General features: G+C 39.8%; 1 protein-coding gene across 2 annotated transcripts in view; it reads left to right on the forward strand.

Moving 5' to 3' along the window:
* The first annotated feature begins 390 nt into the window (after nucleotides 1–390).
* Nucleotides 391–23029, forward strand: part of fstl5 (follistatin-like 5) — a 208425-nt gene continuing 185786 nt past the window's right edge. The window contains exon 1 of one of the 2 annotated variants that reach the window (XM_030738618.1): nucleotides 391–866. In XM_030738618.1, the coding sequence (XP_030594478.1) occupies nucleotides 844–866 (23 nt within the window). In that variant the 5' untranslated portion in view covers nucleotides 391–843. The remainder of the gene's footprint in view (nucleotides 867–23029) is intronic. The other variant, XM_030738619.1, reaches the window with a different exon arrangement.

Genomic DNA, 23029 nt, shown 5'->3' on the forward strand with positions numbered 1-23029 from the left:
AGTATAAAACAGAATATTATGGAGTAGTAGTATGGTAATGAGAGTTTAATTCATGGAGGATACGGCACCGTTTATTCATTACTTTATCACTGATGTGTGTGTGTGTGTGTGTGTGTGTGTGTGTGTGTGTGTGTGTGTGTGTGTGTGTGTGTGTGTGTGTGTAAATATATATACACATACGTGTATCTCTGTGTGTGTGAGTGAGTGAGCGGGGCAGCCATAGGTCCCAACTCTCTCTCTCTTTCTCTTCCTCTCCCTCTCTCGCGCGCTTCGCTTTCCCTCCCGTGTTAGTCAAGGACAGTTTCGCTTGGCACGGAGGCACTAAACCGCTCCACAGCCACTCTGTCGGTCTGTCCTCGTTCTGTTGCCTGTACTGCCTACTACGGGATATTTGTGATTGGTTCATCCCCTCCTCTCCTCCCTCCCTCCCCTGTGATTGTATGTAAATCCGGTCGGGACTGAGCCAGTAGGTGAGGTTGGGGCTGGTGGCTCCTACCTCAGTGGCGCACACGAGACCCGAGAGCGGCCGAGGTGAGATCGCTTCGCCGTCGGAGCTGTCCACTCTGCCGTGGTGCTGAACTCTACACCCTCCTCTCGCCTTCTCCGTCCTCCGTCGGCTCTTCTGTATTTGGTGTTATTTTGGGAAAGGATTAACAACCTGCCCTCTGGCTGCTTAGAGGTGCAAACTTCTACGGAGGACATCTCTCTGCCCACATCGGAAATTACACCACAGCGGCCGTGGATTTGACCCGACCTCGAGATTATCATTAATTGGCCCTTACTTTGTTGAGAAGTGTTGCTCCAATCCGTTCACCGCAACTATTGTTTGGATTACCCTCCTGGATGGTTTACGTCTGGACTCACAGGTAAGAAAACGTGTGTTTGTGTGTTTTATTTGCTGTTGTGCACTAATTGTTAAAGCCAATCCGATCTAAGCGCCTTCCCGGAGAAGTCCTCTTCTCTGTGTGACTCGCTATCAGACACCCAGCTTAACCCCCATCATCGGTGAGGCGCCACAACTCTTTTCTAATAATCCACCAGGTCAGCCTTCCCGACTCAGAAAATATCTCTCAATCTACTGCCTTAAGCTTTTACCATTTTCAATTTACTTTGAGCCAGGTCCCAGAGGCTCAAATCAGCTGATATCCGGATATCTGAAGTTGAGATTATAGTTGCTGTTATGCTGCCAGGGTACGCGCACCAAAGCACAAACACTCCCTATTGTAACACAATCAATGTTTCCGAAACGATTGGAGGCACGCCGCGTTGCCCAGAGCTTTTAATTTATCCGCGTAGTACTTAGCGTGTTATTTTTTTCCCTCCCCTTGGCACGCTAATCCTTGAGTGACACCGTTAGCAGTGGAGGGATTATACTTTTGTTTTTTCATCCTCTGCTTTGCGCCTGACTCATTTGGCAGTACTATATTACAGGCTCTTGTGCCGGGGATGGCCGTTAACTGTGTTGTCTGGCGATTTGTGAAAGAAATTTTTGGAGTCATTGTTTTAATCTCTGCTGGGGTGCAGCAGATGGAATTAAAAGTAGCCTACCAGGAAACCAGATTAGGTTCTGCAATGATAGGACTTAGATGTACATCTTAAACCCACTATACGAGGTTTCTGTTGTAGGACATAGTGACATCATCATTATTTTTGGACAACTAGGACTTATTCACATCAATATACTCCAGAATTTGCACATTTCAAATTATTATAATGAATTGTTGCATGGATAAAAGCCCGTTCTCTTCTTTAAGCTTATATTTCAGATGGCAGTATGATTGGAAATCTTTAATTGATTAAACATATTTATGCACCATCATTTGACACACAGGGTGCTCATCTGGCCCTTAACAGGACTTAACAGGCTTTTACTTACAACATCTTCAGTGTTACTTTTATATGTAGTGTTGTTTTTCTTGCCTTTAAATGATTCAAAGGCCTCTAGAAGCACAGATTATAGGAGAACTACACTAACTTTTCAACTTCTACCTAAAACATTCCATTCTTTTGTGATTTGTGGGCAAAGTCGAACCCTGATTCACTTGGTGACAACTTTATTCAGCTACAGTAAGTGCTATAAGGAGATAAAAGGGACAAGACAAAGGATGCCTTTGTAAATACTTTATATTCTTGGTATGTTGTCCTTCCTGCACAATGTTGACACTCTTTGTAAATTCATAAGGTGCACAAATGCCAATCCCAGCACATTCCCTGACTAATTGCACCAGCAAGTAAAAATCTTGTGTAGAAAGTACAAATGCTACAGAAAGCATGCAGTTTGAACGTTCAGCCATCTGTAGGCCTCTGCAATCCAACTTCAAATGTTCTATTCCCGCAATGCATCTGCTTTATCTGTCAAAGCTCTTTGAAACCACAAGATAGAATCTATTTCCAATGGTGCATTAGATGGATCTGTGAATCTGGTTTTCAAGGCTGCACGCACTAATTGATTCTCCACTTGAATACAGGGACCGAGTAATGTTTCATTTATGCAAGTTATATATTATATATACTGTGCAGGATTAAGTGAGGATATTTGATAAATGCAATGGTCTTAATAAATAAGACAACTGTAGAGGGAAGTGGAACATGAGATAAGACAATGCTAATTTTCAGAAAGGCTCCATAGTCTTTGTGCCCTGAATGATGCTGATAGTCTCAGTTCACATTAACGTTCAAGACGACAAAGCTAAACAGCCGTATTCAGAATACTCCCAGCAGGAAAATATTTTTCTCTGCTGCACTAAGACCAGAAAAAAAAATTTCCACTTCTTTTTTAGACTTCAATTAAGCCATTTAACAAAATATATACTGTAGGTGTCAGCTGAGCAGGTATAGTGTTAATGGAGCTGCTCTGCTTTTCATTAAAATTACTTTCTTTTGAGCGCAGTGGGGAGGCAAAGACTTTTGAGTCAATAATGCTTTTCACTAGAAGGAAGAATAAAATACTAGGAAACTGATCAAGGCATTTCAGCTTTGAGGGGGAAAGCACACAATGTGGAGGTGTGGGCACCCACTGATGGTGGCTGGTTGCGGGGGACAGATTTGGGATGATATGACAATAAAGCTGTATGTTGGAAAGGAAAATTGCGCTGCCACTGAAAATGGTACCGTTTTAGGGTTTTCACCGTGATCTCAGGTGTCAAGGCATCACAGCAGGCTCAAAAATCTTTACCAATTACCCTCTGAGATGTCTTTATGGGCTATTTTAGAGAGGTAACTGCTCTTAGAAAGCATATTTTTTCAGAGAAAAGTACTCTTGTGGCTTTCTGTACACATATCGAATACAACTGCACATGCTGCAGCCAAGTCAGTTCCATTGGGTTTTCCCTTTAAACCAGTAATGATCTGCTCCGGCCTCTTACAACTACTGTGCAGGATAAAAATCGTACCTCCACCAGTTTCCTGTGCTGAGAATTCTAACATGCGACCTCAGCACGCATCAGCAGACAACAGACCAGCTGTGCCAGTATAGTTACTTTAATGGGTTTAGACAGTGAGAGACATCTTTAAGGTACACAACCTTTCAACTCTCAGAATTTGATGAACTCTTTTTCAAAGCTTCCTTTGATATTTAAAAGGTCTATTCACCAAAAGGCATCAAAAGAAATGTTTTTAGTATCCAGTCATGCAGACTGTTTTCTTCCTTTGCTTTTAAAAAGGTTGGGAGACACATGCCTCTTAAATTTTTGCCTCTGTCCAAATAAATTACAGTGAACATAAATACATATTAATCTGTGTCAGTACTAGTGCGAACACAGTGTAGCTTTCATAGGGACTATTTCTTTGGCAGAAACTGTTTCATCCAAAGGGCAAGACATTATTCCTACAAGTACATGTTTCTGTTGATTTAAAGGGAAACTATTATTCTTTCCAGACTACAGCCAAAAGCTGCTCTAAATGCATCGCATGTCTTCTGCTCTTGGTCCTGTATGATGTCAGTGAAAGGAGATATCCCTAAATATGGTCATCTCAGACCCACTGCTCTATGTGTAAGCACAGGAGCCCCACCCACCTGCTGTTTATGAGGGGCAGCCAATAAAAATAAAACTGGCTTAAAGTAGGGGGCAAAGGGGCTAAAATAGCTAGTTTGAGACAGAGACTGAGCTGTGTGCTGAACCAAGGCCTGGTACAAGATAAATAACAAATAAAAATAAGGAGCTGGAAATGAGCATATCAGATCCCTTTCAAAACATTTCAGTTCCATAAGCTTTACAAAATAAATCTAATTCAGTTTGGGCAAATAGAAATAAATCACTGGCACTAAAGTAAATGAGAAAATATCTTTTGAAATTAGGTGAGCCAGATAAAGATAGTTGAGTGATCAAGATATACTCTAATTTTTTTCTTTTGTTTTCACAATCATTTGATGAAATATTTTGAATGTGGAACCAAATCTGATTAATTTAGTCTACCACAAAGATATGGGGGAGGTGGGGGGTGGGGGCAGCCAGATGTTACTTAAAGCTTAAAAACTTGCCTACTAACACAAATCAGCAGGTTGCAACTAATTTGCTCATCTGATTCACAGTTTTAGATCTAATATAAGAAGCAACATTTTGCCTGTCACCCATCAGTGCATCTTCGCTCTTGAAATGGCAGCCACATCGTGACAGCGAGACTAGGAAGTCACTGCACACAGCTGTTGTTGGCTAAGAAATGTCTCCAGCACATACTGTACAACACCAACACCAAAATTTCATTTAGATTTTCACTATTTGTGGAGTTATTTTTATATGGCCTGATACTTAGTGAGGTTTAGAGATACTAGGAGATACATTTTTTTTGAACTTTGAAAAGAGCTAGCAGCTTCCTCCTGCTTCCCCAGCTCAGTGTTTGCAGTGCAGACATAATAGTGGCATCAGTCTTCAAATTTCACTCTTGGCAAGAAAATAAGCACAATTCCCAAAATATCTTTCTATTCTATTCCTTCAGTTGAATTCTGTTATTTGTTGAACGATGCCACCTGTGCTGACTGAATTTATTAGCAGTAGGCTGTTCCTAAGTGATGCCTGGTTTCACAGTCGTAATGACATTGTGTATGTTCTCACTAGAGTTACCCCTTCACAGCCACAGGGACTCCAATGGAGCAGTTTGGAGAATAAAAGCACTTTTAAATTGGTCCCAGTCCAATTTGTAGGGTGTTTACTCCTTGAATTCACCCTAAGTAGTTTTTCCATGTTAGTGTGGGTTTGATGAGCAGGATGGGTGTTGTCTGCCTAGCTTTTTGACACAATTATCATATGGCTATTTTCCATACGAAAGATCAAACTTACTAAATACAGAGGAAAAAAATTCAGATTAAATCTAACTTTCAAACATTTTCAGTGTTTGCTTTGATATGAACATTGTTTGTTTTTATGGTTCATGACTTAATAGACCAACCCATCTCAACAATGACACTTGTAACACTGCCCCCCCACCACCACCCTTTTTTCATCTCCTTTCTTCCCACTCTGAGCTGAGCTTTAACTGCTGCCAACTCCCATCTGCGTCTCTGCGCCTGTCTTTGTAGCTCCCCTCTTTAATACGTGAAATCTTTATTGTGCAGCAGACCCACACAGACTGACGTATGTTATTCTGCTAACATGTTTAGGAGACGCTACCTCCCCCTGACATTCTTGTCTCCTGGCAAGCAGCAGTTTGTTTGATGATGTGAACATTTTTTTTATTTTTTTATTTTTTCCCCCTGTATTGTGCACATTGCCCCTCTCTTTTATCGGACTTCACCACTGCATGAAATGATGCAAACAAACAGAAAACCTATTATTATCGCATGTAGCTTTTACAGATGAGAATGGCTATAATGTAATTTTAGACTACTATTTGTGTTTAGCTTGCCGTAATGATGTGAGAGGATCCCTGCTCGGTGTGCAGTGAAATCAAGCTGGTAACATTTCCACTGGATCATTTTTCTTTTTCCTTGCTTCGAGGATCAATATAAGCTAACAGTATGAGCCTGTGTCTCCTGACTTTTCAAACAGCTCTAGATTTCTGAAGCATGACCTCCTACATTCTATGTCTTGATTGAACTCCAAGTGGATTGTTAAATTGTTATTGTCATAACCTATTTCATGCAGTATGGCAGAACAAGGATTTCGTGACTACTTTTAAGGCTGAGGCTGAGTGAAATATTGAGAAGGCTCTTTGCAGATGGTCCGACCATAGCAGAAGCAGAACAAAACTTTCTGCGACAGCCAACAGGCTGCAGGTTTCGGGTCTAATCTCATTGAGTACAGTTATGGCGAGTGTGGTTTGAGGCACTGTAAAATATTGTGTTTCAGTGGGTCTGTTAGGGAGCTGGTGGCTTTGGTCAAAGCCAGAGATGTAGCAGTGTCTCTGAAATAATAACGCTGTTGTTTGCTGGTTGTTGGAAGCATCTTATGTTCTGGGAGTCAGCCCGGGTGGTCTGGCCATGCGTTGCATTTTAATGATATCACAGGTCGCAGTTCGCTGCTTCTATGGTGTGAGTGTGACGACATTGTTCAGGGCACAGTACAGTAGATCAGATCAGTCTGATTATGTAATGATTATAAACAATGGGAGAGCCGTGCGCCTCTGCCAGGCCTTTTTTCCTGCAGTCTTGTAATGACAGCCTGTACTTCCTGACATTTGAAACGGTCTATAAATTAAATGGCTATAAAAGAAAAGTCAAGGTCTTCGCTGCCGCCGCCTCATACGGAAAGACTCCCACGATCATAAATGATTGTAATGTGGACCATATAAAGTTGAAATCTCCAAAAAATCTTTCTCGCACAGAACTTATAGGTGAATGCTGGAGTCGCTGCACAAAAGGTTCCTGCATTGGGAATATTTTTGTGGTGCCTTTAATTGTTAATAACTGTGATTTTTGGATTAATTGGAAGCCGACAGTGCACATGACACTGTTTATAATTCTCAGATATTGAGCCAAACTCAACAGAAAGCCTGTGCATGACAAAACATATATTTGAATCCCCTTCATTTTCGCTTTGGGTGATTTTTTTTTTTTTCAGCGCTGTGATGAATAATGCACATGAACTCTGTGCATGAATTAGTTCAGATTTTCATACAGTATAAACTGGCAGCCTGGGACTGGTCACAGTGTGCTATCTGGCATTTCTTAGAGGACTGGCTGTGTGGATCAAAGACACAAGATATACGCTGAGAAATTCTTGAGCGTCTTTAGCAGAAACAGAGTCCTCCAATTCCCCTCCAAGTGTCATTAAGTCCTAGTTTTACATAAAATTAATTTTGTGGAGTTTTATTATTTGCTTTTAATGGCTAAAATTTCTTAATTCATACATCTTAAGCTACTGAAACTTCAAAAACTTCAAGTGCATTTCATATCACTTGGATTCTGTGTTTGAGTTTTAATTTAATGACAGAAATTTAACAGTAAAATATGCCTGGCTGCAATGAAGTCATAAATATTTTTTAAAATTTCACTATTATGAGCAATATAAATACATTTCTTATTTAGGGAAACAAACTTATTTACTTTTTGCCAAAAGTTGAGAAGCTACCACTCTCAGATCTCTGTGATGAATGAATAACTAGTATCTGGTTAGCTCAGTTTAGCAGTAAGATAAGTATATCCTGCTTCTATAGGCAGCCACACTGTAAATGCAAACAGTGTCATTTAAAATTAAATTGTATATTTAACTTAATCTATACTAGTTATTTTAATTGCACTCTTTTTGCCTTTATTCCTGTTTCATTTAATAATCATAGATTTTGTATAAAGGATCGAGGCAGCCACTGATGTTCACCATCTATTTTGGAATCATAACTATCATGTATGTTTTTTGGACTCAGAGGTGAACCCGTTTGGAGAAGAGGATGGAGCTTTGCATAGACATGTACATCTCACAGATTAATAACTTACTACAATTTTACTTATCAAAACTGGAGCATAAACTTCTTGGATGGTCTGGGATGGTTAGTACAGGGAGCCGTATTATTTGTCAGACAACTGCTATAAAAACAAAAAAACCCTCCAAAAGCCACCAGCACCGCAAACATGGAGTCCAGTTCATTTGCTTAAATTAGCAGAGGTAAGGCCTCCCAGTGCTGGCACCTGCAGTACTTATCACATCCTGGCTATGCCCCTAATAACGCAAAACATAAACACCTTAATATAAAATAAATGGGTGAGTTACAAAGAAAAAAAATCACCCCCTGTGGAGTCAAGAGGTAAATAGCTATTCAAACCTTTTTTTTTTTTTTTTTTTGTCTCTTTATTTCTGCTGTGAAGTTGAACATTTTAGGATTGAAATGTGTGGGGACTGACTCGGACTGGCTGTTGGAGGAGATGCAGATTTTGGCAGCCTCGTGGGATTGTTAATATTGAAGTTCAAGTAATGACATCAGCACTGTAGCAGTCACTCATCTACTTTTCATATTAAGTATATTTTCACATGCCTTTTTTATTCTTAGTTGTACTACTTGAATATTGCACGCTCACACCAAAGTTCTTCTTATTTTAACTTAATTTTTCCTGATGAAATTAGTTTACCATTTTAAACAGAGCTTCTCATATTTTACAGTGAAGCTGCAAGTACAAGTAAGCAAAGTGAAATTTCTTTCCTCACAGTTAATGCCTGAGAAAATAATCAGTGAGTTTGGTTCATTCGTGCCCAAGGTTTTTGTACTTGGGATGAGTGACAGGAAAATTGATGTATTTTTCATGCAAAATTTGTATTTTATTTCCTTCGAAAAATATCTGTGTCTTTATCTGGACAGAAAGATTACACATCCTGTTTCAGGAAAAAAAATCAGTTTGAGTGCCTGCAGGATCACTCAGTCAGTCTCAGTGATCACTGGAAGCCCACAGCCCACACAAAACATTTACAGTCCTGCAGAGAACAAAGCAGGCTGCTCAGTAAGAAACACATCAGAGGCTCATTAACGTTCCAGTGATTGACCAGCTGAACTCTACTTACCCTCACAACTTTCTCAATGTTTTAACTGCTGTAAATCTGTTCATTTATGCACCGACATCACACATTTGGCTTAACTGTGACTCCAACAGGAGTCTTTTCATACACCAAAAATCACAATAACACACATAATCAGAGTCAAATGAGATGCCAGTGTTCTCAAGGAGGGACTCTACCTGCCGTGTTTCTCTTGAATTTTCTCTTGAAGTACCCACTTTCTAAGTGTGAGGATCATTGAAATTCCACATTTGATTTCAAAAGTTTCTCTGCCCAGATTTGGACTGCCTGCCAGGATTTATAGCAGATTAACTTTGAAAGTGATTTAGCTCTCAGGCTCTGCAGTCACTACCAGGGCAGAAAAATAACTTTTTTTCAACCTCTATTTCCATCCTCACTGCCTCACATGTTCCCACATTCACGAAATACTCAAAACATGCAAAATATGAATATTCTTGTGTGTCAGTAACTGTGGAATGATAAGTACAAGTTGTTCATGTTAATTAGCGGTTTGGGTGTGAAAATACATTGTGGTCACGCCCAGGGCTGCACACAAATCATCTAATCGCTTGCACACAACACAATGTAAGCATATCCTGCGAGCGTTTGAGACGTTCCTCCATCCGTGGTAAACATGCGATGCTCGGAGGATTTAGTGAGAAGACACAATATGCCAGCATAAGTTCAAAGCGCATTGTTATCACAGTTTATGTGTTTGGATAATATCTGAATGAAACAGATAACAACCTCATAAAATGGATGGCGGGTGATGAATTATGCCATCACAACATGCCGCCAACAAATTTACACAAGGATCCGTCTCCTTCTTTATCTCTCATCCGGTGGCACAGGAACACACTCCTGTTATCCGCTTGGCATTTGGAGCCATTGCCCTGTCTAATGAGTCGGGGATATCGGACCAGTGGCTTCCTACAGGGTTGAGAAGGAAGGCTGTAGATGAGAAGTTGCTTCTTTGAAGCTGCTTTGAACTTAGTTTGGCAGAGAACTCAGAGGCTTGTAAATGCTGCGACTGAGATTTGATTGATGGAGGGGTTTTGAATGATGATATGAGTCTCTTTGAAGTGTTTTTGTGCTGTAGTTTAATGCATTTAATCTTGCATTTATTCATTTTCGTTCACCCAAGGGCATTGTAACAAATTGAAATATTATCATCATATGCTGGAGCTGCTATACCTAATGTGTTAGTAAATAATTCATGTGTTTACAAGGAGCAACAAGAGGTAGCTGCTCTCACACATGCGCTTTTCTAAACCGAGGAACATGTGAGGATAGTCAGGCTTAAATGGCCGTAAACCTGCCAGCTCCCTTATCCAAAGTCTGCGTGCTTTTTGATTGTGTCTGTGTTAGAATACAACAAGTGTAAGATAAATTCACAGAGAGTGGGTGGATGTCACGGCTTCCTGCACGTCTCATACAGACAAAACGTCACCTCAACCAAAGTATTTTCAGTAGTGAGAACACGTGAAGTGCACTCTCTCCTGCTGCGTGCTGCATGTGAAAAAGGGCAACTTTAGATGATGTCCTGATCTGATTCTCCCAATATCGTTGTGTGAAAACAGCGACCCTGTTCAGTGCTTAACTTTGTCAGCCTCTTGTTTGGCCCTGAGCGGGGAGTGTAGCATGGGTTTACTGAAAACAACTGCTGCTGCTGGTGGAAATAACGCTGATTAGTGCGGGAATGACCAAATCATATAACAGAAAAGTAGTGGAGAGGAAATTCTACCATAAGTAGCATCTTTTTCAGGATTATTAGCCAGTTAATTTAGGGGAAAGCTGCTGATTAGCAAAAGCTAGTAGAGCATAGCGGAGAGCTTTTGATCATGTGACCAAGTCTTCATCAGGTGTCATGACAGATGTTCAGTTTCTGTATTTCTTTGTTTTTTATTTTAAGGCTGTGGGGAATTCTTTTCCACACTGGCTCAAGAGTTTCAATTTAAAAGCATTTGTTGACCTTGGAAACAGCGCTTAACAAAAGAATCTCAGTTGCACTTTCGACTGTCAGTTTTAACTGCTGGTTGTGAGTTTAATTTCTATTTGGCACCAGCATGACTGCCGTAGTGGCAGCTGAGTGCTTTTTCATCCCAGTGTCCCATTCACAAGTCATGCTATCTGAAATTATTAGCAGGAAAGTGCTCGGAACGTGAACATTGCCAATTTGATAATTAGTCTATCGAGTGTATAAAGTCTGAGGCTGGTGGTAGACTTCTTAAAGCCAGGTTAGCTGAGCATGAAATCAGCAGCATGCTTCGTAACACACAGTCACACCTGATAGGTTCCCCGAGCGAGCACTGTTTTTATCTGCTACTCACCAACAGCCCAGCGAGAGCAAATGGGAGTTAAGTGCACCATAGTGGTGGGTAATGAGGTATGAATATGTCACTCACACTCATATGTTATACTCTGTGTTTTGTTTTTGTTTTTTAAAATGTTCATATTCACCTGAAAGTCTTGTCAAAAATTGTTTTAACATTTATTTCTGTGCTTGACGGAACTAAAAAGAGGGGAAAGAATTTAGAAACCTGGTTTTTGTTTTTGTTTTTTGCAGTAAAAATAGACAGTGGATACAATATGTTCCAATAAGTCCAATAAGCTCCTCCAGCTCCTCTTCATCTTGCAGAATTGCAGCAGCCTGTTCCTTTGATAACAAGTCCATAAAGTCTCTATGCCAGTTATCCATACTGAAGCAATGTGTTTTATGTTATTTGCAGTTCATTAAAATAATCCCTTTAGTTGATAGAAATCCCAGTGATATATCCATTTTCACACCTATTACACATGTCTCTGGACAGGGTTTAATATTTCTCTTGAGAAAACATGACAGTTTTTCAGTAATACCCAGCCAAAGGTGCTTAACAAGAGGACAGTACCACAACAAATGCATTAAAATGTCCTCATTTTCACCACCACTGCAACACGCGGTCGATGATGATCTGCAGCATACAGAGTATGATGTGGGCCGTGTATATTAGAAACACTTAAAAAAAAAAAATCTGATTAAGAAAAATGATGCTATTCAGTGGCTCACATGATGCAGCTTGCCTTAAATTACTGATTTCATTTTCTTAACCGCTTCTCCAGTTCAGGACTGCGAGGTGCTGGAGCTTATCCCAGCTGTCACAGGGCAAGATGCAGGATACACCCTGGATGGCTGCCAGTCCTCTGAGGGTGCAGAGAGAAATAAGCAACCATTAACATTCACATTTACAGTCATACCTACGGTCAATTAAGAATCACTAATTAACCTAACATGCGTGTCTTTGGACTGTAGGAGGAAGTCGAAGTAGGCTACCAAGAAAAAAATCCATGCAGGCTGGAAGAGCATGCCAACTCTGTACAGCAATGTTTGAGACCAGGACCTTCTTGCTGTGAGGTGACAATGCTAACCACATATAAACTGCAATCAACAGACTGTATCAACCACACGTTCTTTGTTGTTTGTACAAAGCTGCTCAGTAGCACACAGAAGACTGTGGTTGTATTAGACTGATTCCAGGTGGGAGGGTGTGTAAAAATGCAGCGGAGGTCACTGGATGTCTTCAGCAGCCGAATATTTTTGGACACTTAAAATGGAAGGCATCTCCTACTGTAGTTGTAGGCCAGAGCAGAGTGTTTTATCACTGTTGTCTCCCACAGACAGAAACTGAAAGTGGCTCCAAATCAAGAGAGAAGTCTCTCCAGAATCCAAAGATTGTTATTGTATATTGTGTGTGCATGTTTAAAGAATGAGTACATATTTCCTGTTTCAGATTGCTTTTGATACAAGTGCAAACAAACAGGCTGAAGCGTGAAGATAAAAGCTTTTGAAAAGTCCCTCTCGGTGCTGTGAGTTGACCCGTCTCACTTCAGGGAGTTCCACTGCTCCATCCTGCACTACTTCACCATCAGGGTATTCTGACCTCCTGCCAACATGTGCTGCACAAGCATGCACACGGTTTCTGTTCGTCATACCTTGTACTCAAACTGCAGATCAGCGATTGCGGTGATTAAATCTCTGAGTGCATAACTGCATATATTTGCATATTAATGTAGAAAAATTTGTTTTCTTGAAATTTGTTAAATTCCTCACTGCCTACAGAGCTGATATTAACACCTACAAATTATACGATGACAATAACACTAATATGAAACATACACAAATTAGTGCCTTAATTAGCTTCATGAATTAGTCCATTAGCATAACTGGTCATATTTAATATATCATGGTGATTATGGAAGCTAAATTGCCTGTTATTTGGACATGATCCAGAATATTTGAGAGATGATTAAGGCTGTGCCAGGTTTGGGCCTCAGCCTTTTTTAGATTTGGCTCAACTACTACGACTCAATTTAAGCTCCACAAAGAAATCCCCCTTTTCTGAAAATTGCTCCTTAGATGAAATGAAAGAAATAAAGCACACCCATAGTTTTTTTTAAGAGCCCTTTTCTCACATTGTGGCTAGTATTTCTTCTCGTTATCATGCTGTGAATAGCAAAAACCAGGATACACTTAATGAAGTCCACTGGCATTTTACCCATTTGAACAGTAGGCTGCCGTCAGAGAGGTGGCTTAAAGGTGAGCCTGGGTTAGTTAATCTGTCATGAAAACACTCTTTCTTCTTGAATTTAACAGCAAAGAAAGTCCAAAGGACCTTATTATAACTCCTCAGGTGCCACTGACACAATTTTTTCACTCTTTAAACCTCAGTCAGTCAAAGAATGTTAGCGACATCAGCATCGAAGCGAAAGGTCACTCATTACCAGCTCTGTGTAGAAACATGAGCTAAATATATTGAATGCAAAAGTGCCTTCCAAATATGGAGATCACAGGGAAATTAGAGGCTGCACACAAAGCAGAATCCATGTTAGCTGTCAGCAGATACAGCTGCCAGCACAGCTGGGAATCTGCAGAGGAAGTGCTCTCATAGCAAAAAGACGCTGTACATCCTCTCACAACACATCTGTCACCATGTCATCCGAGATGAATGGCCGGTGATTACACAATGATGGTTTTGTCATGAGGTGGCATCTAACCACCTAATTCTGGATAGATGACAAGACGCTCGGTGTTGCCACATCCTTCTGAGACAAGAATGCATGGATGAGATGTCATGTTGGAATTTAAAATCAATAAAATATATTTAAAGTCTTTTTCAGACCAGCATTGAAGTTTTTGGTAACACTTTTATATATATCCACACATCTGTATATAGTCCCTGGACATCACAAGCACAGGAGAGCACAATAGAATAATAATTTGCCTCATCAGTTGTTTCTCTTGAGACTGCTGAGGCAAATTAGTTGTGCAGAGAAAAAGAATATATATATATATATATATATATATATATATATATATATATATATATATATATATATATATATATATATATATATATATATATATATATATATATACTTATTTCATCTCCTTTTGAAACAATCTGTAAGTCAGATGCAAACTGAACTGTAGCGGGAATGACAAGAACATAAATTCCATATTCCTTCATGTCTGAATGAATATTGTACACAGCTTGTAGTGACGTCTGCACTCACAAGTGGCCAGTCAGGACCCAACTGCAAGAAACTTTCCTTGTTCTTGGACAGTTTTCTGCTTAACTCAGTGCTGCCTATTAAGAACACAGAAGGCTGATTCAAAAATATATTCCATTCGTGACGGCTTTTACATTTGAGTTTACAAACATCTGGTTTTTAGTACTTTGCTTCTAGTATAAAAATTCTCACACAGGAAGCATGTTTTATGTTTCCAGGTGCTACGACAGCTTGCAGTAAACAGAGACCGAGCAGTTATCACGAGCAGCAAAAGTCGCCACGACTTCATAGATGAAAGAGCACAAAAGTACAAAAACTCAGACTTCATCAAGAAGAAAGAAAAGAAAAAAATAAATGTGACAGCATGGGCCAGAAAATGTAAAAGACAAGTGATCGCCGGTGCCAAATTTCTTCAACTGTGACTATGTAGCTCTCCAGGTTGCTGCCACAAGGACTGTGCAGCCAGATCAGCAGTGCAGTTATGCTTAACTGCACAGTTATAAAAGACAGTGAGCAACTACAAGGAAGATGTGAAGTAGCAAAAAGAAAGTTGAATTTTAGGCCTTTAATGTCAGGAAAAGTAGCTTAGAAAAGCGATTCCAAGTTAATATAGAGCCATTAATGGGCACAGGCTTTAATGATCCATTATGCTGTGGGTTCTGGTGGGCCTCCCCAAGGAAATTCTGACCTTCAGACACATAATTTTCCACACTGTAGTGAATTTTTTTTCCTACCTTTTCAACATCAGTTTATAGTGAAAACGTCTTCAAAGGAACACACACACAAATAAGTAGCTAACAATTCACATTCTATAATAAAATACAATCTGGGTCTCCAGCATTCTGTGTTGCTTTCAAACAATTATGCTCAATTATGCTCAGTTTTTCTGATGTTTTTATCCTCTCTGTGTCAACACACATATAGACATAATTTGCTCTTCTGTCCTCCTTTGTGTTTGTCTGGTTGCAGACGTCTGAGTCAGAGTGTTCTGTTTGATATCAGGCTTCCACGTGCTTTAATGTGCTTGTGTTTCAGCAACATTTACGCTCGGGTTCAAAACTCTGCACATTTCAAAACATGTCACATAAATCTGTGTTACGGGATGACTGTGAAGATAATCAACTATGTTATTAAGGTTGATTTGCGACAACAAGAACAGGGAACATTGCCTTACTAGCAAACAACACTACAAACTCACAGAGTGCTCACAACTTCCTCCCCTTGCTTTATCGCTGTTTTTTTGCTCTCCTAATTTTCATATTTTTGCTGCATGTATTGTGAATACTGAGGAAGATTTTTCCACAGTGTACCCACTGAAATCTACACCTGTGGGCTCATTTGTTTTTATAGTTTTTTCCATAGCACTTTTTAAAAAAATAAAAATAAAAAGTCCTTCCTCTAAACCAAAACTGACAAGATGTCCTAAAGCTGCTGTTGTGGAAATCTCAACATCTGTTGATGTCAAAACTGAGTGAAAACTAAGCAAATGTGATGTGCTGATGGTGATGACCATGTGCAAATTGGCTTTATTCTGTCAACATTTAATTAGCAATATTTGAAAATAAATAAAAATGAAGACACTGTCTTACTGTCTTGGTAAATATGATGACAGCACTCTTGAAGACAGAATAATCTGCATGAAATGACAATAAATCAATACTAGGATGTGACTGCGCACTTATAATTCATAGCGGGTTGAGAACATTTATGTTTCGTAGAGAAAGTGGAGACCGTTCCAGCGTTCGCTGGGCAAAAATTCAGGGAAACACACTGAAAAGGTTGGCACCTGTTCTGGAAATTAATTATAAACAATCCCATATTTATCTGCTTCATAAATGAAACTCCATTGCTGGCCTCTTATCAGTGTGGTAATTAAAGGCTTTGATTTGCACTGACTCAAAGACATTTGGGATCATTGCCGCAAGTGACCTGAGGATTGTTTCAAGCTTTTCATAATGGATTCATTCTTGAAAGATTCCTATAAAATCAAATCCCGAAGCTTTGCCACTGACGCATATCTCGGTTTTAATTTATGGCTTGGAGCCAGTATACTGTACCTGCTCAGGTTATAGCATGCAGTTACGAAGCCTATGCTTGGAAATATGAGACTTGTGAAATAAAAATGTTAATATGCAGACACAAATCTCTATCCTCTCCCTATAAAATATAGGTCAAATATAAGAATGCCATCTTTTTATACAGGGGAAAGCTCACTCTCTTGTTGATGGTGCTGACCAGTTTGTAGTCTCATGGTAGATAGCTGGGGTTGAGTACATTGCCCGGGGCGGTTTCTACAATATTTTCTAAAGAAGGGAAGATTTTTGTCCCGTTTCTTCAAACACCCCATTTCCTTTAGATAGTCTGTGTGGATATATACTTACATTCACCAGCCAGCTCCTCTAACCTCTAGGCAAGTGCTGCCCCTTTTTATGAACCCACTTTGCCATTTATTAACTGACTCACTGACTGTGAGTCCTGCAGAAGGAAATATAGTCTGTTTGAGTTGTTAGAGTTAGAAAACCTAAGTGAAAACCTTTTTTTTTCTAGCCCCATGCAAAGCCTTTTCAGCATGTCCCTTTTAAACCCCAACTGCTTCATTTTCATGCACATCATAAATGCACGGACTACAGAGGCGGCTAACACTTTCTTGATGCACCAAAACAATAACAAAGCGTTCATGGGTTGTAAGAAATTCTTGAAAACGATTCATACAGACACCATGCGGGGGCATAGCATGAATACCATATGAGATACCCATTTAGGCATGTATGACATTCAGAATGATTCCTCTATTGCTTTGTTGTAGGAAGTGCTACATCGGAGAGATTGGCACAGCATTTTCAGCATTTGTAAGTGAGGAACAAGGAATAAACGGAAGCACTACCCTTGGGCACAGAGTGACGCCTGTGGTTTTGGACGTGCTTTGAACTTGAAGGAGTCCTTTATCAGTATTCAGTGCTGTTGGGGATGTATGAGTATGAGCATAGACTTTATGAGAAGTGGCACAATAATTCTGCCAAATAAGACATGCTTCAGCAGGGTGCTTGGGCAGCAAACACACAGCAGATGCTCCAGTGTTCTCCAGATATCTCAGAGACAAACTGTAGTACTCCAACCAAACTGATCTGTACATAGAAATACTGCTGAGCGTGCTTAAAGAGATCTGCTCACAGGGGGTCAGGGATGTGTCAGCCGAAGCATATGGTGGTGGTGGTGGGGGCTGGCGGTCTAGTAGGGTGGGGGATAGAAAAGCCGTTTATCTGCTGACTGAAGTTCCCCTCCAGTGACCTCACTGACAAGTTGAATAATTTCAAACATGTCTTTCAAGGAAATCATTGGTGAGCAGAGCAAACTGGGAGCATTCAGATCCCAGTATACAGTATGCAATCAGCTGCAAGCTGAAACAGGTCCCCGTGCCCCTCCTGCAATCCAATTTCTCATCTGCACAGGTAGGCTTCATTTGGACTAGAAATTGTTCTGCTGAAGATAATGATTTTTCCTGTGGGAACCCACCTCACAAGCCTAAAATATCAATACGTTTCAGCAAGTCCACTCACCTAGTCTAGAGCTGTTATTTGTTGTTGTTGTTTGTTTTTTTAAAGTCTATATTGTGCAGCTTTTCAACTCCCGAAAGCCAAAATATGAAACTAAAATGAGCAAATTCTATTACATCAACAATAATGCGCGTTCAAATTAAAATAAGCCAATATAAGCAGTGAAGATTTATGTGCTTATTCGAGTGCAAGCAGATTGGGAACATTTGTTTGCATGTCACAACGTTTATAGAATAATTTAGGGAGTGAAATATATGAGCAGGACCCTGCAGACAAACAGAAAACCAGTCTGCTTTGCATTTTTACATAAAAAAAATATTGAGCAATATGTAGGGTGTGTAATGAAACTTGATGACGTGAAATAGTAGTCTGAGCTGAATTTACTAAATGAGCAAACCTCCTCTTGACGTGCTTAATGTGAATTTTCATTTGTTCTTATTGTCAAGCATCTTATCTGTGTGGAAAGGAAGGAGAAGGAAGGAAAGGGGTGAGAAATGTCCAGTTTTCCACTTGAAATACTGCCCCCGTTTGAAAGACGTTTGTTGACCTTGCCACATAACTTCGGGCTATGCTGTCAATTTAAAATAACAGAACCCTAGACCTCTATAGATTGGGGGTGGGGTGGGAAGATTGGGGTGGGTGGGGGGGATCCAGAAACTCTTCTTTGCTGTGGGGGGCATTTTGCTGCCATTTGGTCAACTCGTCCACTTAGAGCCAGGGCTCTCAAAGTATGGCCCTCCAGCCATGTGGCCCTCTCATCTAGCAAGGAAAGAATTGAGTGCTGCGCATTTCATTCATCCATATTTCATGTTGGACTATAGACTGCAGCAGTACTTAACAGTTTCAATTTTTTTCTGTTCTAGGAGATTAAATCTTCCTGCCACTGAAAACAACCACAAAAATAATCAATTAGTAACATAAACCATAAGATTACAAACTCTAACCAAAAGTGTTTGATGTGTGCTCTTTTCCTGTGCAGCCCTCAGTCACATGTTGGCACTTTGTTATTAAAGCTTTCATAACCCCTGCCTTGGAGGGAAGGGTCACAGCAAATCAGTGCAAAGTTAGTCTGACTGATCACTTTTATCCTATGATGAAACATTTAAATTCTGAGAGGAGTGGCTTCTGTCAGGATGACGTGTCCCCATTCAGTGGGCACAAAGGGTCACTAAATTGGTATGAGTTATATTCTGTTTCAGCCCAGTTAAATGCAATCACAGATTTCTGTGTTAGACTGTTCTCTCCACAATCATCATCACAAAGTAGCAAGTTAGGAAATATATTTTTGAAGAATGGTGTTTCTTCCCAGGGCTGGCCCCTCGAGTCCAGCCCCTGATATCCTAAAAGGAAAACAACCCCACAAAATCAGCAAAAGGAAGCATTATGTCAATAAATCTTTAGGCAACATGTTTAAGCTCTGCTTATATGCAAAAACAAACCTGTTCTGTTATCAACTACAACATGTTACAGCTCTTGGCTGATGGCTAAACATCTGTCATCTGTCCTTTGTTCTGAATATTTTAACAGCAGATGACATGATTTGATGATCTTGCAGAGAGGTGTTCGTCTCAATATTCACGTATAATGTTGTTTTTTACATCTTATTCAAAAATAAGAAATATTATTTTAATTTTAATCCATCTCTCAGTCAGTCCTAATTCAGTGATGCGTGTCTGCACTGCAGTGGTAGTTAAGTTTCAGACAGTGATACAGGTAAAAATAGAACAGAAAATTATTACAAATAAATGCATGGTCATATTAGGTAATTCATATTCATGAATATGACCATGCATTTATTTGTAATTGGTGTCTATGAATATTTATATTTCCCTAATTTTTCTTCTGGCACATACTCCCGTAGCATACTGTATATATAGGGCCACAAGGGCATATTGTAAAACAGCACCTGCCTACCAGATTCATGGTTTAAATTAATTCAACTCTTTGTGTGTCATGTTTGAATTTAAATGTGCAGTGGCTGGTCCTTTGTCTGAGTCATTCTGGCCCTCTGATTAAAAGTGTTGCCCATCCTGCCCTCCCGCTTCCCACCAGCAGAGGCAGCACTGAGCTGTGAGACCACATTTACATTAAAAACAAATCAGTCCGCCTCCTCTGCGGATGTTTACGAGCGCCAGCACGGTGGTTAAGCGTTTTGTTATGTTATTCAGAAGTTCACCTGCTTTTCCTTTGCTTCTTAAAAAATATTTTAAATGTTCGCTCAACTAACTTTATTATCAAGGAATTGGAGGAATTGGTTAATATGTGCTTCACAAGCGAATGCTAACAGCTAACAGCCCTCTGTCAGGGATAAGAGGTGAGTTCACGGCTTTAGACTTATTATAAAATATGTAAAGTGCCACATGTTAAAGGTGTTGCTAGTGTACTGTGTAAGATAGGCCTAAAGAAATTTAAGTACATTGGCTGTACTGTCATTACTGATTAGCACAGGTACTTAGCAGTACACCTGTATACATGGATAATATTTAACAGGCTGCAAGTTTATGACTAATGCTTTGAGTCTAATGGGTAACATTAACAGCCCAAGGACACTTAAATAAACTATGGTTATCTACCTTGCATCACTTGGCAATAGATTAACACTGAAGTTAAAGTGCACAGGTACAGGTGTTTGTGGGTTTGGGTATCTTGCTGAAGAGTGAGAGGTCCAGACGTATTTTTGCAGAAAGCAGACTTTTGACTTTTAGGTCATAAAGAGAAAAACACAAAGTTTCAGTGTGGTTTGTAGAGGTCCACAGGTGTGGAAATTGCTTACAATGTAGCGATATGATCTGTGGCTTATTATTACCATTAATAATAATAATTAATTATTAAAGAAAGGCCTTAAAATACCACTTATTACTAAAAAGTTAAAATTGCATTTGGGATTTCTTGAAGTTAGTTACTTCACTTTAAAAGGATGCCGCTGTTGTTTGTAATCATCTAAAGGACACATGTGTTAGGATGTTAGAGTATTTCCAGAGTGTTGTATAGTTTGTTATTGTTTGTATTTACAGTGTGTGTCATCTATATGGGGAGAGAGTGCTGTGCAAAAGTCTAGAGCCACCTGTAAAATTTTTTATATACTCTATTGCCAAAAATATTCACTGTCTCATCCAAATCATTGAATTCTGGTGTTCTAATCACTTCTGTGGCCACAGGTGTATAAAAGCAGTTCTTTTATAGTTGCAAAGCATGGGGTGCAGTGGTGTAAACCATGCCTGCGCTGGACTCAGTGGAGACCTGCTCTCTGGAGTGAAAAATCATGCTTCTTTCTGGCAATCTGGTGGACAGGTCTGGGTTTGGCAGTTGCCAGGAGAACAGTACTTGATGACTGCATTGTGCCAAGTGTAAAGTTTGGTGGAGGGGGGAGGGATTGTGGTATGGAGTTGTTTTTCAGGAGTTGGGCTCTGGCTCTTAGCTCCAGTGAAAGGAACTCTTAATCCTTCAGCATACCAAGACATTTTGGAGAGTTTCATGCTCCCAGCTTTGTGGGAACAGTTTGGGGATGGCCCCTTCCTGTTCCAACATGACTGTGCACCAGTGCAAAAAGCAGGTCCATAAAGACATGGATGAGCCAGTTTGGTGTGGAGGAACTTGACTAAGAGAGTCAAGACAGAGTCCCGACCTCAGCCTGATAGAACACTTTTGGGATGAATTACAGCGGAGACTGTGAGCCAGGCCTTCTCATCCTACATCAGTGTTTGACACAAAAATTCCCATAGACACACTCCTAAATCTTGTAGAAAGCTTTCCCAGTAGAGGTGAAGCTATTATAGCTACAAAGGGTGGGCCCACATCATATTAAACTCTATGGATTAAGAATGAAATTTCACTCAAGTTCATATGTGTGTGAAAGCAGATGAGTGAATACTTTTGGCAGTATAGTGTATTTTCCTTCCAAGGAGCCATACTTTCTTGTATTTTTTTAAAGTGGTCTTGAGCAACTTTGTAAGGTCTTTAAAAGTTTTTCTTTGGACATTGGCTGCTTTTTCAGTCATTATCAGTCCAGGTCTTGTACTTGACCATTTTTAGAGAAATGGTTGATGTTTTTTTTTTTTTTTTTTAATCTGTTAGTTTGTTTGTTAAGCCACTTAATACTGACCTATGAATCATTTAAGCATAAAATCTGCACCTAATTAAAGGGATGAACCAGTGCTGTGTCTACACAAAACAGACAACTTGGCAAAGAACCAGTTTTAAATTGTATCTTGAAGCACTTTATTACTAGCAGCCTGTCACAAGACACATCATTGGTTCCCATTTCTTTAGCTAAATCTATGAAATGATTCAGCAAGTATTATAGAGTGATGAATCCAGATTTTTGGTTCTAATTGTCCAATATGTACTGAGGAGGTCAGGAGAGAGATGCAAGTGTCTACAGGTTCTGTCATGGTTTTTAGCTGCATTTCAGCCAGTGGTGTTGGGGATCTTGTCAAAATGGTTGTGTAATTATGGTACTTTAAAGTACGTTTGATCAAAAGTCTCAGCAGCAATACAGGCGGTGTTAAAGGCAGGTAACAGGTGTATCAGCAGGTAACAGGTGTATTGGCAGACCTCAACATTAATGATGCAGTGTGCAGTGATGCAGCTTTGAATGTTCTTTAAGAAGCCTGGAGAATTATTCCTGAAGATTACTTAAAGAAATGCCAAGAAGTCTTTCCTAAGAGAGTTCAGAGTGTGGTGAACAATAAAGTTGGTCATACCAAATATTGACTTTCAAGCTCGTTAGAGTTGTACACGGGGAGAGTGGTATTCAAGAGGAGAAGAAGAGGGTTTATGACTGAGAGGATGCTGGTTCGAATCCCTTGACTGTACTAGACTGGACTGGACTGCATGTACTGTAAAAAATTGGATTTCCACCCTTGGATGGACTGAAAAACCACCTGGAATCTGAAACCAAATAATATTCACAGCCGTGGAGAAGCAATTCAAAGTAATAAGCAATACAGAAACAAAAACAAAGATTACAGAAATGTCTCCAATAAATGCACATTTATTTTGAAGAAAAAT

Source organism: Archocentrus centrarchus, chromosome 10 (assembly GCF_007364275.1).
Source record: "Archocentrus centrarchus isolate MPI-CPG fArcCen1 chromosome 10, fArcCen1, whole genome shotgun sequence".
In the NCBI taxonomy this organism is placed as follows: domain Eukaryota; kingdom Metazoa; phylum Chordata; class Actinopteri; order Cichliformes; family Cichlidae; genus Archocentrus; species Archocentrus centrarchus.